This window comes from Filicampus tigris, chromosome 14, assembly GCF_054856515.1.
Source record: "Filicampus tigris isolate MCC_2025a chromosome 14, RoL_Ftig_1.0, whole genome shotgun sequence".
In the NCBI taxonomy this organism is placed as follows: Eukaryota; Metazoa; Chordata; class Actinopteri; order Syngnathiformes; family Syngnathidae; genus Filicampus; species Filicampus tigris.
This window is the reverse complement of record NC_141230.1, coordinates 13,380,968-13,396,982: the sequence shown is the minus strand read 5'-3', so window position 1 is coordinate 13,396,982 and position 16,015 is coordinate 13,380,968. Positions and strand designations below refer to the sequence as shown.

At 41.8% G+C, this 16,015-nt stretch overlaps 1 protein-coding gene across 1 annotated transcript; it reads right to left on the bottom strand.

The window, feature by feature from the left end:
* Positions 1-3,076: 3,076 nt before the first annotated feature.
* Positions 3,077-15,241, bottom strand: LOC147136431 (ras-related protein Rap-2a). The gene is made up of 2 exons (XM_086050770.1): positions 14,305-15,241; positions 3,077-5,253 (listed from the first exon to the last, which is right to left on the bottom strand). The coding sequence occupies exons 1-2, from the start codon at positions 14,616-14,618 to the stop codon at positions 5,016-5,018; spliced, it is 552 nt and encodes a 183-aa protein (XP_085906896.1). The 5' UTR covers positions 14,619-15,241; the 3' UTR covers positions 3,077-5,015.
* Between the last annotated feature and the right edge of the window lie 774 nt (positions 15,242-16,015).

Genomic DNA, 16,015 nt, shown 5'->3' with positions numbered 1-16,015 from the left:
CAATTCATCAGTGCAATGATGCAACAGACTGGTCCTTGTCCGTAATGAAGCCCACCGAGACCCTCATTCTAAGCACTCAGTCCTCTTGCCCGTCTCATTAGAGTAAATGAAGCACCTGAACATGCCTTGTTTAGACTCGCGTTCATAAGCACAGCAACATGAGGTGAATTAAGGTGGATGAGCTCATTCGTTTCACTGCATGGTGTCCACTCAAATCCTGTCATTGTCTAGTGGCCTGTCCTGGTTGCACCCCGCTCTGCCTGGCGCCTAGTCAGCCTGAAAGGCTCGAGGTCACCATGGATCCTAAAGAACACTCGAATGAAGTCCTATAGATAACACCAAAGCCCTGCCTAAATAGTAAAGTGTTGCATTTTTCCGACTATAAAGCACACTAAAAATCCTTTAGTTTTCTCACAAATCAACAGTTCATTTGTTAATCCAGTGTGTTTTATGAATTTATTCTGGCTGCGCTTACTGACCTCGAACCATTTTATGTGGTTCACCGTGCTCAAAAAATCGGTCAAAATGTTTTAGTATGTAAATGAATCCACACTTGCTTGCAATGAAGAGTGAAAACAGGATGTCAGGAATTTCATGCCATGTTGATGTATGACAAAATATAAAGTTAAGTTGCCGCTACATTATCAAATAAACATCAAATTTGAATAAACTAACATATAATGCTTCACAAAAACAACGTTCCTCGGTGTGCTTTATGTATTAAAATATGGCGCCTTATAATCCAGTGCACTTTATAGTCTGGAAAATACAGTAGTATAGTAATCAGTGTCAAGGAAGTCTGTTGAGGTGATAAAGCTTGACTGAAATCATTTTTATGTCGAGGAGGAGCTAAGTTTAGCTTTACAGTCGCTTTCATTTGGTTCCTGTTGGGGGGGGGGGAATGGGTGACGAAATGGATTTAGTTCAACGTTGGAGATTTCACTGTAAAAACACACAAAGATTCAAGTCAAACAGACTTTGAGGGACTATGGCCGACCTTGGACATTCACACGTTAGTTTATCTGTATAATGAAAGCAAGATCTGAATAAAATCAGTGAATGCACAATATGCAAAGACTCATTAAAACAAAGTATCAGTCCAAGCACACAGACAAATCAGACGTGATGGACGTGTCCCTCTTTTGCTCTCCGGTCTTTAAGGAAAGGACAAGAAGTAGTTTAAAAACCATCGTGGCCTGCCATGCTACGTCTGGGATATAATTGTCAAAGTTGGAATGCAGCACAGTAGTGATTATACTGTACTTTCACTACCGCACGTAAAGATGGTGGCCATAAAGAGCAACGGAGCGTGTCTCCGTAAGCCGGCCGCAGTTCAAGTCAACAAAGTGCACCGGAAAATGGAAAGAAAGGCGCCCATTCTTGCTGTGCTCGGATTGTTTGTGTTCTTTTTAAGATCTGATGTTGTCTCTTTTTAGCAGAATGACTAAAACTCATTCAGAGCCAGCTTAAACGTCCATTGGGAATGTGCGTGTTGCTCCCATTGTGTCATCCTCCAAAAACAACAAATCACCTCCCTCCTGCTGCAGCCTAAATGTGCCTCCTACGCTGCTTGACCATAAATAAAACAAAAAGAACTAAAAGACACTTTTAGTCTTCGTTAAAAGCTGTTGGCACTCGATAAACAGAAATGCTGCAGACTACGTTTGATTTTACAATCAAAATACAAACAGAAATCCTTAAATGCACAAAAATGATACTGCTATGACTTGTTCAACCATGATCATGTTTGTTTTTCACCATTTCAATTTTGCAGATTTTTCGGGGGAGTGTCTAAAATGGTGCCCTGTGACGCACTTGGGCCTCACTCTATAAAATTCGAGCGCAATCGTTGGCAACAGTGGTTTATCCAGCGCAACTGTAAATTATCTACTTAATATTGCCAGGCCCATTGCTACCAACAGCATGGGGTTATTTAGCTAGCTATGCCTATACCCCGGAAAAGCATCGTACTTGAATGGCACAATTTATCAGACAGCTCGGTCTCATTATTTAAATTCCCAAGTGAGGAGACAATGCTGTGGATGAGCTGTCCAGCAACCAAGAAGCACTTGGAAGCCTGTAAGCTAGCAGGCTAGCTGGGAGCTAGCGCCTCTTGTCCAGCCACCGGCTGCTTTAAGCGGATATTTTTGTTCAAACATTTAGGGATGTGTAGGCATAACAAATACAAAGTAGCATACTCTTTGACAAAAGCTTTTTGTAATTAACATTAAAAAATAATTTGTCCTACTGGTTGCTTTGGACTAAGCATTTGTGTAGTGAATTGGGGCAGAGTTTGCCTGTAATTTACAACTTTTTGTAGTAAAACTCTCATGAAAACATGTTGAATCATTAATACGGAATTAATTGTGAAGCTAAGCACTGATGACATTTAACGTAATGTATATGTAGTTAATGATGCCTTCAATTTACCTTTGATCTCAATCAAATACTGCAGGCACTCTGAACCTGGGCAACATCTAAGGTGATGTGAAAACGTAATATATTTTTACTATGAAAGCTGGCGCAATACGAATTTTACAATGTATTATGATTTTTTTGTTATGTTTCAGAAAAAAAAAAATCCACCTGCTGCTAAACCTAACCCTTAATTCATATTACTAAATATATCACATATACTTGTTATATTATTATTATTATGAAACCCTGATGTGCCGGAGAAAAAACAAAGGCAGATTTGGGATCAGCGCAAAAAAAAAAAAAAAAAAGGTCTACAAAACTTTATTTGTATCTCTGATTAAAAAAAAATGTAAAAATGTGCTGACCAGTGTAATCTAAAACGATGTACTTATCTGACTGATAGTAACACAGCATTGGGCATAGACGTGTTAGAAGCAGGTGGGTGCTCACTTCAGAGTAGCTGTCAAAGCAGGGGGAAAATGAGAGGAGTATGCCAAGACCAGATGGAATGAGGAAGCACCTGTGCAATACAAGGCACAGGAAGGCAGCATCAAAGGTGTTGCTACAAAGCCCTTCCACCTCCCCACAAGCTGGATGACATTTTAAATGTTAATACAAGACAATTAAATTCTAAAACACATGCCCTTGCACAAAAAGCTGTCAATCCAAGTGCTGAACACTTTTATTTCGCAGGTGTCAAATGTCAACAGAATCAGAGGAGGATTCAAGAGTCCCGTAAAGAAAAAAAAAATTGGAAAATTAACATGGTTACACAAGATGGGAATCAAAGAAATAGTTTGTTTCCTGGTGTAAATTAAAAACGGAAAATGATGCACAGAAGAGACAGCATCCGGGATTCATACCTGCATTTGTTTGTCTTCTCAAAAACAATGAGTGCTTTTTTTCCTTTCCAAGCTTTCACTTTATATTGACACGTGTTCTGCTGGCACTTCCCATACAAAATATGTACACCACCATTTGAATTAGTCTTAGCTCATCTTCATTACTATGGATACTCGGAGCACATCACCAGTGGACGAGGAAGAAAACTAAGTATTGGCATCTTTGATGTACCCCCCAAAACGTTGTGCTGAATATTCTGAACTACTGCTGACACGGGCAATTCATTGGTTAAATAATAATTTTAAAAACCATATAGTTGAATGTTATGAACTATTTTCTACAATTCATCGGAAAAAAATGACTGACTGTTCCGAACTTCTGCTTTGTTTTGTTTGACAAATTAAAAAAAAAAAAAAAAAAGTACTGCTGAATGTTCTGTTCTCAACTCTTGATTTTTAAGATCAACTAATTGACAAAATAGCATAGAAGGTTCTGAACCCACGTTTTTGCAACCAATTAATCAAGACAACATAAATGAATGTTCTAAAGCTCCTTCTTCCACAATCAATTAATGTAAATATGACTGAATGTTCTTAACTCCTGTTTTCACAACCAAATGATTAAAAAAGCAGCACCGGTTGTTCTGAACTCCCATTTGCGCGACCAATTCGTCGACACAAAATAACACTGAATGTTCAAATTTCGGCAAAAATAATCACTCACTGGATGTTCTGTACTCCTGTTTTCACACCCAATCAATGGAAAAAAGGTAGCAGTGAATGTTCTAAACTCCTTTTATGTGATCAATAAACTGAAACCAAGGCAGAATGATCTAAACTCCTGTTTTCACAACTAATTAATCAAAACAACGGTTTAAAACTCTGCTTCTTTCCACAAATTAATCGAGAAAAAAATTAGCAGTGGATGTTCAGAACATGGCCAACAAAGGTTTGTTTGCATGGTAGGTCATCTTGTTTTTTTTTTGAAGACAGCAAACTAGCTGTGATTAACAACGCCTCCATTGGTTGAAATCGGGTAGTGAACTCCCTTTTGCCTCGACTGTTTTACAGACAAATAATACTGAATGATCAACTAATCAATTAGCCCTAGTTAGGATAATAAAACACTGACAGTCTCAAGTTCCTCAAGACTTCATTTTTCATTGACGATGAGAATCTTTTTTTAAAGAAAAATGTGGAAGACGATGCTGTTAACCTTTACTGTGTTAAAAAAAAAAAAAAAAAATACAATATTGGAAAAAACTAGATAAAATGCTTTCAGGTCACCTCTTTGGTTCAGCCCAGCGATGAGTACAAAAAAAACCCCTCCCAAAAAGCACTGCACAAAATGTACACAAATCCAAACCTTTGTTCATATCTGAAGCAAAGGGATCCGAAAATTCAGTTCGCGTTGTTTTGTTGTCACAGTAAATGCATTATGAAAGTAAACCTCAAGAACAATATCTTGAAAAAAAAATGAAGGTTCCGCGGTGTAATTCTTTGCCGATGACGACTAAAAAGGTGGAGAGCAACATAAGGCGAGGGTATGTATTTTATTTTCTATTTCTTTTAAAGTTCTCAATATCCTATCGCGTCATGAACAATGTCACTGCTGATGTTAAGAGTTAAAATCCATGGTGTTCAATCATTTAATAGCCGTGTGCGCGCGCGTGTGTGTGTGTGTGTGTGAACGTGCCAAGTGTGCGTCTGTGTGCCGCTGCCATAACCTCCAAGCTCGCCGCACCCCCCGGCTGGCTATTGTATATTGCAGGACGAGCAGCAGGGGTCGTCTTTGTCGGGCTGGGCGGCGTAGTCCATCTGCCGCACGATCTCGGCGAACAGTTCGTCCACCATGGTTTTGCTTTTGGCCGACGTCTCCATGAAGGGGCAGCCCCACTCCTCGGCCAGCGCCTGGCCCTCGCTGGACGACACTTCCCGCTCGCTCTCCAGGTCCACCTTGTTGCCCACCAGGATCACGGGGACCTTCTCGTACCTGCGAGAGGCACACAAACCACACTGGCTGTAAAAAGTGCCATTTTCGGCGCTGCTCTTCTGTATGAGCAGGTGTTCCGGGTGGATCACGGGAGAGTTGTTTGGTGACAGAAGCGGCTCCCAGTTTCCAAGTCACCTTCCCTGCATATTTCCGACAGGCTGCAGGTTTCAACGAGAGCGAGCTTGCTCGGAGCAGAGAGTCCATTTCATTTCCTTCTACTCGTGAATACATTAGCCCAAGTGTGGAGTGTCATCTTAACTATCCTGCTCACGCCTAGTGAGGGGGAGAAGATCTTAAGGATGGAACGCATGATTAATCGCAAGTTCCTGCTACAGCTCATCCTTCCTAATTGTTGCAATAAACTTAACACACTGCGGATGGGCATGTCATTTGGTTAAATGATCATTAAGAATTCTCTCAGTTGGACGGGAGAGATTTATATTCACTGGTGAACTACTCACAGTTAGTGTACTTTTTTTAAACGAATCTGTATTACAATTAGAAAAAAAAATATATATATATATATATATATATATATATATATATATATATATATATATATATATATATATATCAGTTTTTTTTTTACACAGAAAGTGTTTTTTTTTGTTTGTTTTTTTATAGTTTAGGCTTACACTGAAACAAAGGCAAATAAGCCCTGAATTCACATGACACAATTTACCAAACTTTGACTTGCAGTCTTTTAAGTGTTCACTCCGACAACTTCACAAAATTCTACTGAATAAGTGTGGCACAAAAATAACAGATTACAGCAATAGTGCTTCAAGTAACAATGATATATAAACATGGACTGAACTTTGTAAGCGCTGAACCTATCTAGACACTATATAAAAGAAGAAATAAAAGATACATACATAATGCCTACTACTGACCACTGACATCGGCAAATAGCATTCTACTACAATGCGTCAATTTGAATTTGATGAAATGTTTGGCCCTACATGTAGCCCAGTGCATACCGCGTCACTCAACCAAAGTCGGCCGAGTCCAGCTCACCCTCAACTCTAATGAGGAAAATCATAATGGAAAATGGATGGAATGGTGATCATTTCTAACTGCCGTGACCAATGTTCACTCAAATCTTCCTTGCGTCTGAGCATTGACACAAACTGTGAGCAACATCAGACATGCACACGGCCGCCGAACCAGAATCACACATGTCCAAAACCTGAGATCATAACAAGTTACATGATGTAAGTTTGTTACAAAAAAAAATTCAAACCACCAACATATATCAAAATACAACATGTCAATGAATAGAGATTTGTGACATGAATAAAACCAGCTCTAGTTTGTTACTTTTATTTTAGGACACGGGTCATTTTAGGTCAAATGAATGAAGTCTCAATACAATCTATCTATAAATCATGGAAAATGTCATGTCAAAAATTTCTAGTCGCCTGACCGGCCGGAAGACGTGCGGAGCGCAGTTGCTCATTAATGGGTGTGAATCGCCCAACTGTCATTCTTTGGTGATGGTCCGTTCCAATGGAGTCCAACCGCGTCACATGGTGCTGCAGCGGGCCTAAGAGACTGCCCGGGTCCTGCCTGCTTTGAACACATAGGATTCCACCTCCCTATGCAACTTTCCAGACATATTTCCTGAAAACATTGGTGAGTTTCCCACAGTTTTACCTGTAACTTGTGTTTGAATTTTCTGGTAGCAACTGTTCTGGCGTTTTTCGCTTTAAAATCCAAGAAGCTGCAGGAGCTTGTCCTTCAATCATGGGCAAAAGTGCCATTAAGGTGCACCCTGTAGCGCTTTTGGCCCAACTCTTGAAATCCTTCAAAAGCCGTTAAAAGGGCCAGCGATGTCGCATCGGGGAAAAATAATATCCATCACCGCATTTCAAACCGCTTGCTTCTCTGTTCTATCTAATAGAGGCACTTATTCAACTTGTGTGGCTCACTGGGGCCTCGTTGCTACACAAAGACATGTGGCATACAGCAGAGGGGAGCTATATATAGTCATAATAACAGAGGAGGAAACTTGTGCTCCCAGGAGGTGTGAGACTGTGGCTGCCAAAGATACCGAAGCTCCAAGGGCCTTAGAAAGAAAGAAAAAAGTGTCGACCACCCTGCGTCTGGACCAGACGAGCAGTGATACCAGATACAATGTGTAGTTGTCTAGACAGATTTCTTGTAGATGGCAAATGGAACTGAGAAATCGCATGAAAATGTGATGAAAACGTTGGTGGTGTTCATGCGATGACTCCAACACGGTAAACAAAATGTCACGCTTTAGCCTTGAGCTGGTGAGCCTCAGGGCGGCCAAAAGGGTTTACAGTGACTGCCCCGTTCCCAGACACATCTCATCTATAATGCATGATGCATCAAATCGCGATGCTGCAAGCCGCCGACGGGATCACGAGTCCGACTTTTTTGGGGCTCGCGCCAATGAAACGAGGCGGGGATCTGGGCTTCTTCTTCTTCTTCTTCTTCTTGACAATAGCTATTTTAAGGAGGTTCTGAGTCAGAGAATTACAAGCGCCTCTCTCTTTTGGCACATTGAAGACGTAATCCGGTGGAGAGCAGAGCTATGTCTTTTTCGTAAACAACCCGAGACAAGATCAAGCACGGTATTTGAAAAGTGGGATTCTCCCATGGCTTTTAAAAATGGCCCTTCCCACTTCCTTCCATGCTTGATGCTACTAACAGATGACGGGGATTTTGCCCAACAAACACATTAGGGTGAACCAATGAGAATTTTCCCTGATGCTTAACAGCAAAATCATCTTTGCATGATCCAGATATTGACGTGCCTAGCCCCCGGAGGAATGAATGTCGCCAGGACTTACGGAACCAAGACCACAGTACAGTGCAACCGCAGGATGGATAAGCCTTTGCGTTCTAAAATAAACTATACATAAATGCTATTGGAAAGTAACTGGCAACTTTCACATTTTGGCCAGCACAGCAGCGTGGTGGGCCGAGTGGTTAGCACGTCTGCCTCACATTTTTGAGGCTGGAGGTTCAAATATCTGCTTGGGCCTTGCTGTGTGGAGTTTGCAAGTTGAGCTCAATTTCAGGAGAGGAGGGGGAGGCTGGGGGGGGGTGTTACATGTGTGATTGAGTTGGTTTTCTCCAGGTCCTCTAGTTTCCTCCCCCACCAGATGTGGCCGTGAGAGTGAATGGATGGATGGACAGTGGACTAGGATGGTTGGTCTCGATTTCTTAAACTAAACTCGTGTTTCAGAACGCAATTACTCCTGGAGAGAAATCTCTGTGTTGGCCCTGTAATTGACTGGCTATCAGCACAGGGTGTATCCCACGTCGGGTCTCGACCCAAGTCTTCTGCCCCTTAGATAATGACTGGCTAGATGGATGGAGGGTATTAAGGGCTTTCGTCATATTTAGTACACCCCACAGCTCAATTGCTGTGCAAACATCAAGGTTGATCACTTTATCTCACCGTGCTTCATCGTCACTCTCTGACCATGGCGCTGTTATTTACATGCCCGGCAAAGCCACCAATCACTGCTTGTCCCTGGCACGAGGAGTGATCGGGTCCACGCCATGCTCCCACCGGCCCACCGTGTAATCATGTGCGCCCGTAGCCTCCGTGAGAGCCGGCGCTGACGGACGACGACGGGGCGTCGCCCCTGACCTGAGCTAATGTAACCGCGATGGGTCGCCGGTGTTTTGGCAGCAGACAAGTCGCGACGAGAACGTCGCATAAAAAGGCTTTTCATACAAATATTGTATGTAATCATGACTTTACTACAGTATTAGCGCAGGCTAGTCAAAAACTATGCTGCATAGAAGGGAAATCCGTCGTGAACTGAAAACACTCAGTAGTGCTTTCATGTAGCCATTTCAAAATGGCAGTCCTCCTATCCTATCTTATAAGTAATGGGTGGAAAATTGGCGCAGGGGTGGTATGATGTAGCCACACCATCACAATTCAGCAAAATTCCAAATAAGCCTGTCCCATCTTACTTTGGGCAAGGGGCTTGGTACACCCTGGATTGGTTGAAAGCCAATCGCAGGGCACATATAGAGAAACAATCATTAACTTACACATTCACACCAATGGGCAATTTAATAGTCTCCAATGATGCAAACATGTTGATGGAAAAAGGGAGGAAGCTGGAGTACCTGTAGAACGCTCACACAAACATAGGGAGAAAATGCAAACCCCCACACACGAATGCCGGAGTGAGGGTTCGAACCCCAAACCTCAGAATGGTGAGGATGACAGGCTAACCACTTGTCCACTGTGCACCCAGCAATTAAAGGGGAAGTCAACTCAAACATATTTTTCTCAAGAATATGTTCTATGCAAGCCCAACAGTTGAAACAAGGCATTCTGAGAAATATTGCGTTTGTGGAATAAGAGTTAATCCACCCCTTTTTAGCCATCTCAGTGAGCGGCCATTTTGTCACTTCTATCGACTGAAAATGACATCACAACTGCTCAGGGCTCAGGTAACGACCAATCACGCTCACCTGTTTTCTGAAGCTGAGCCATGATTGGTCGTTACCCAAGCAGTTGTGATGTCATTTTTAGTCGACAGAAGTGACAAAATGGCCGCCCCTTGAGATGGCTAAAAAGGGGTGGATTTTGCTGCTTAACTCATATTCCACAAACGCAATATTAATTAGGATGCCGTGTTTCAACTAGTGGGCCAGCTGGGGACATATTCTTGAAAAAAATCTGTTTGGGTTGATTTACACTTTAAGTATATTTTCCATGAAATGTTCTCTTTAAACTGATTCTTGGTCATCTTAGCCTTTTTAAATGCACACCAAATACCAAATACCAGAGTGAAGCGTGTGTAGGAGTTGCGCGTGAAATGCAAAAATAAATTTCTGCTGTGACATGAGACAACACCACCAGACTCGGCGCGTGGGGTGCAATCGCGCAACAGCCGGGCTGCAGCTGGAGTGCGAGCGTGCATGTACACATTAGCATATAAACATGCAGGAAACGGGAATTGGCACAAGCGGCAAGAAACGTAACGACCTCATTGCTTCATTCACAGTTGCGCGAGTGCTTAGAAGATGCATAAAAAGTCAAAGTTCAATTTAAACCAACACCTAGAAGGACTGAGTGAGTGGTATTTGTGATGTTTTAAATGGGTTTAACTTTCAACACACAGCAGAATTATAATCTTTACAGATTGATCCAGATTACCGATGAACAATGAATCAAATTCAAATCGACATCGCAATGTAGTAGAAGGGCCATTTTCGGATCAAAAAGGATACTGATTAATGAGGTATAAGTATATGAGCATTGTGATATTCCATGTTACCGTATTATAATCTTTATAGATTGATCCAGATTACCGAAGAACAATTAATCGACTTCATATCGACATCGCAATGTAGTAGAAGGCAATTTTCAGATCAATCATGCATTCGCACAGGAAATTCCAAATCAGGTACAAGTTCACACATCTTTTTTTAGCCACTTATAAAAGATTACCTGGCATTACTTGATCCAACTTTCATTCACTTTCTGTACTGCTTATCCTATTCAGGGTCACACTGGAACACTACCTAATCGGACTAGTGCCCCACTTCCACTCCAAGTTCACTACTGCCGCTTATCCACTGGCAAAAGCAGGTTGTCGCTCATTGGTTGAGCATGTTTGTCGTCGAGGAGACGAGGTAAGAACTAAGAAAAATAAACATCTGGTAACTAAATCAACCTTCTGCCGAGTCTAATTTGATGTTGCGGTCGTTTGTTTTGCTGCCATCTCAAAAGGCAGACTATTCCAGTCAAGGACCATCAATGGGTACAGATACTTGGAGGCTAATAATTAGCCCTCCAGGGTACATTGGCGTAGATCAATCTATTTTACAGTGTTGCCGATTGTCAGAGTAAAAAAAGAAAGAAGCTCATTTCATTGTTTTTATGTTCCTTCGATCGCTAACCTACGCTAACAGAGTAGTAAAGTCACAACGACAGTAATATTTGTATGAAAAACACTTACACCCTGTGTTCATTGAGCGTCGGTAGCGTCGTAAACCAAGGCCTACCTATAATTAGTCCTGTGGGGTACATTAATGTGTATCAATCCATTTTTATAGGGTTGCCGACTGCCAAGAGTAAAACGCTGTAAGCGATTTTATTACTCATCAAGCACGCAAACACCTTTAAGTCGTAAACTCACGTCTCTTGTGTTGTGTATCATTTGATTATGTAAACATCAATGTTAGGGCAACACATGAGATATCTCAGCAAGTGTGGCTCCCGGAGAGGAACCGCATTTCTTATTTGGGTCTCGACTGGAAAAAGAAGAGAAATGTGGTCTAGATTTTCTAAATAGACTCCACCTGTACCACTATTCCTATAGTTGTACCTTTGAGTGTACAATAGCTTGACATTGGGGCGGTGGCCTTACAGAAGACAGTAACATTGGACTCTTAGATATGCAAATAGTGTAAACTGGATGTACATTAAGGTACATAAATAAGGCTAAGTTACACCGCATGGTTCAAGTGACAAAATTCAGATCTTTTTTCTTTGTAATTAAAAAAAACAACACCTTTGTCATATTTGTTAAAGGAGGATTATGATTGACAGTAGAACATAATAAATATGATCTGTGAAAAGAAATCCATCTTCTGTCTCTGTGTCAGCAAAGGCCAAGTAAATGCTATGTAACTAATTGAATGGTATTATTGTTTACTTCCGTGTTGGCACTTGTGGAGTTATTTACATTAGATTCCAATGTGTTCACATATGTCACTTAGAGCTGTGCAATATAACGATATATATGTTGTAGACACGATATCAAACGTCTATCGTACGCTATAACGGTACATCATTTATATTATTTATTTTTTTACGTTTATAGACAATGTGTACTAACATATATCATTATCAAAAGATATGAAGAGATGCTTGTGCCAGGTTAAGCAGAAAGATCATTTCCATTTGTAGTCCATCTATTGTTAGATTTCCTACACCGCTACTGGGGGAATGACGTATAGTTTCTTTTCCTCCAGTAATATGCTTGCGCCAATTGGGATTTCCTTTTTCATTCTCTTAATTTAATTATAATTTTAAGGAAAAGACTATATCAGGATATATATTGTTATTGGGATATACATTTTTGTCCATATCACATACCGCTAGTGTAACTTAAAATGTACATGGATTTAGTTAGACCAGCGATTCCCGGCCACTAAGTCATGGCACAGTGTGCCGTGGGAAATTATCAGGTGTGCCGCGGGAAATTATCCAGTTTCACTTAATTGGGCTGAAAATTAAGATCTCCATGGCTGTCTTTCTTCGATTCCTGCATGTATATCACCTTTCGTGCTCAACTAAACAGGGCCTGATTTCACACTGAGTAAGGGCAATTGTGACTAAACTGACAAGAGATCATCATAATTTGAGTGATTTTTGTAATGTAAAGTGTGCTCCTTGGCTCAATAAAAGTAGGGAAACACTGAACTAGACCAGTCAAAAAACAAACTACAGGTACAACAAAAAATACAGGTATACAGGCATTCAATCGGAATTCGGCGATCTTATGCCCCTGTACTGTACTCATTATTCAGGTGACCTTACTTTTCACCATCAGACTGCCAAGTGCGCTTTCTTAAGAGCCTGTTAAATAAAACAACTCACTAACGTGACCCAGGTTCTCCCTCTGCCGTTATTGTCTCAAAGAGAACCACTAAGGTGTGGGAGATGACAAGTGTCTGCAGTACGTTCTGAATGGCAGACCCATTGGGTTTGCACAGTTTACACCTATCCACTTATTTTTGCGCTCTTTCTGTAATGCCCTAAGATGCCACCCAAGCGCCCTGTGTAGCCTTCTAAGGTGCCATGTTAGCGAAGGAGTAGCTGGCCTTAGCCACCAACTGCCAGCCGGCTGACTTGATAGTGAACAGTAGATGTGACGGAAGATACCAGTAGAGGTCTGACAGGTGGGGGAGGTTCTTTGTGAAGTTGACGCAGGGAAGTACTTCTCAAAATTGAGACAAAGAAGGTTTTGCATTGCTAAAGGCAGGGGTGGATGTTAACAGATGACTAATGTAAGTATGGCGGTAAATTTGGTGCAAAAGTAATTTGTAGCTGTGGGAAATAAATTTGTAGTTGTAGCCACGCAAACAAATTAGCTGTAGAGATTAATTTGGTGCAAAAATATCCTGTACAAGGTGGGCCATAAGCTTCCATACAAAGGGTTTTGCACAGCTATAATACCTAAAACCTCCCCCCACTGGTTAATGGCATTTCAATTGAGGTCAATGTGGAAAATGTATTTGATATACATTGCAGGGGTAGAAACTATAATTATCCCAAAAATAGAATTTCCTGCAGATGGTGGCAAAACACTACTTTTACCAAAGTGAAGCCCCTCATCTCACTTTGAGATACCGGTAGTTCCTTGGCAGTAGAATGCCACAGGATGACGGCAAAGCACGACTTTTGTCAGTGCGCCTCAACTCACTTCAACATAGTTCATTGCACCAAGATGGCACAAAATTGCGCCCAAATACAGCAAGAGTTCTTCAGAGAATAACAGAATAGGTTCCAACGTAAATCCGTAAGTAGGCAAATTTGTGGATGTGAACAACGAATATGCGAGGGTTCACGTTATGACTGAGTTATGAATTAAACTTTTAAGGTGTTTAAAAAAAAAAATCTATATATCACTGGGTCAAAAATGTAATAAAACGGCCAATAGAAAATCAGTAATACAAAGAGCCGACAAACACGCCAGCATCCTTGCTAATTCAAAATCAAATTGCATGCATGCTATTTAATGTGGAAAGAAGAGTTAGAAATGACAGGGTTTGGTGAACATAGTATTATACAGGTTTAAACTACAATTATAGCCAATCATCAACATTTTTAAGATGGAGGTGTTGATTTTTTTTTTTTTTTTTTTTTGCAATTTCTGCTATTATTGATAGCAAATGTTCAGTGTACACCAATATAGAGCAGTCATTTGTTTAGTGCCTACAGGCCTACTGTATTGTGTCTATAGACCCACCCCTGCAACCTGATGGCCTTATGTGACATTTACATGCATTTTACACTTTTGACATCAACATTCCACCAACCTTTTGACTCTTATGATCTGGTCTCTCATGGGCTTGATGTCTTGAAAGCTCTGCTGGTTGACCAGGCTGTAGACCAGGATGAAGCCCTGTCCGTTCTTGATGTACAGGTCCCGCATAGAGGCGAACTGTTCGGTACCGGCGGTGTCCAGGATCTCCAGGACCGACGGCGAGGAGTCCACCTCGATCTCCTTGCGGTAAAAGTCCTCTATGGTGGGGTCGTACTTCTCAATGAACGTCCCGGTGACAAACTGGACCGTGAGGGCGGACTTGCCGACCCCGCCGCTTCCTAGGACCACCACTTTGTACTCGCGCATCGTCGGATTCAAGTCGAAAAGCAGCTCAAAATCTCAACGTTCACCATTTTGTGTCGGTTATTGACAATAATAACACGGTCGGTCCGACTCAAAGCACAAAGACCCGGTGCTCTGTCACGGGCTTCATTGTGGAAATTCCTCCCCCCTACTCCAAACAACGCAGGGCCACGCGCCGACGGCTACACGACTGCCCGTAACATGGAGGGTGACGGGTGACAAAAACGGTCTTGCTTTTCACGTGCTTAAGCTCAGCCTTTGACACAAAAAATAAACTTGGTCCATGGAGAACACTGAGGGGGGTAAAATGCCTGGACTTGACCCCCCCCCCCCGCCCCTCTAAAAGAAAGAACGAATGAGCGCACGCGCGTTTAGAAGCGAACCCGGAAATAACTTTGAACGCTAGCTCGATAAACCAACAACGAATTCAGGTTTCTTTAATTCATTTTCCAACACCTCTGGCATGTTTTCTTCTCCAAGTTGCACTCCGGTGTGATGCTTGCCGCCATAGCGTCGGTCGAAGACCCACAACCGCTGGTCTCCTCCCGGGTCCCGGCTTCCGTAGCAAAAAGCCCGCCCACCATTTGATTGGCACGTGAGGCGGCCCAATGGCGCATCGTGAAGCCTGCGGACCTTGAATAGGGCGCAGAAAGCCGACCGCCAATGACATCGCCCGCTTCTCGATGCCGTTCATGTGTTAAAATAATGAAAAAAAAAATCCCATCATTCGGTTGCCCCAGTGACACCCGAGCGGCGAGTGACCAATCACGGACGGCTGGCGGACGTGTATCTAGGAGGAGAATGAGCCGGATGTTGTTGCCATGGTAACGCTGCATCGTCGTCGGCTTCTTCAAATTTCAGAATGGTCGTCTTTATTTATTGATATTCACCATTATAGGATGTCTTGACATCTTGCTGGAACATTTATTGTAGATGTAGACAATTTGGTACACTTGCACAATTTATTGACATAGCTTGAATTTGCCAGAGATACTATTTGACTGCCTCAGTATTATGTGCAATCCTAAATCGAATCATATGCACAGGTCTAATGTTCAGTGTGTGTATATAGATCATTCTAAAATTATATAGGGTGGACCAAAAGTACGTACAGTAAATCTTACATTTACACTTTATCATTTCAGCTACACTTATCAAACACTTTATCTCATAAAAGCACTTTCCAGAACACAAATTGCCATCTGCCTCAATTGTAACAAAAGCTTTTGGGATAAATTATTCAAAGTTATATTAGTATCAAGCAAGGGTAGCAATGATCTAAAATGGGGTTTCAAGGCAGAGTTAGGGTTCAAGGAGGGTTTGGGTATCGAAGCCAGTGCTTCAAGGCCTGTGTTGGTGTTTCTGGAGTTAGGTTTTAAGTCAGCTTTACACCTTCAAAG

Coding starts and splice junctions, on each gene's coding strand:
- LOC147136431 (XM_086050770.1), bottom strand. CDS start 14,618: ATGCGCGAGTACAAAGTGGTGGTCCTAGGAAGCGGCGGGGTCGGCAAG. Junction 5,254..14,304: donor CAGATCATAAGAGTCAAAAG/GTTGGTGGAATG, acceptor TGCCTCTCGCAG/GTACGAGAAGGTCCCCGTGA.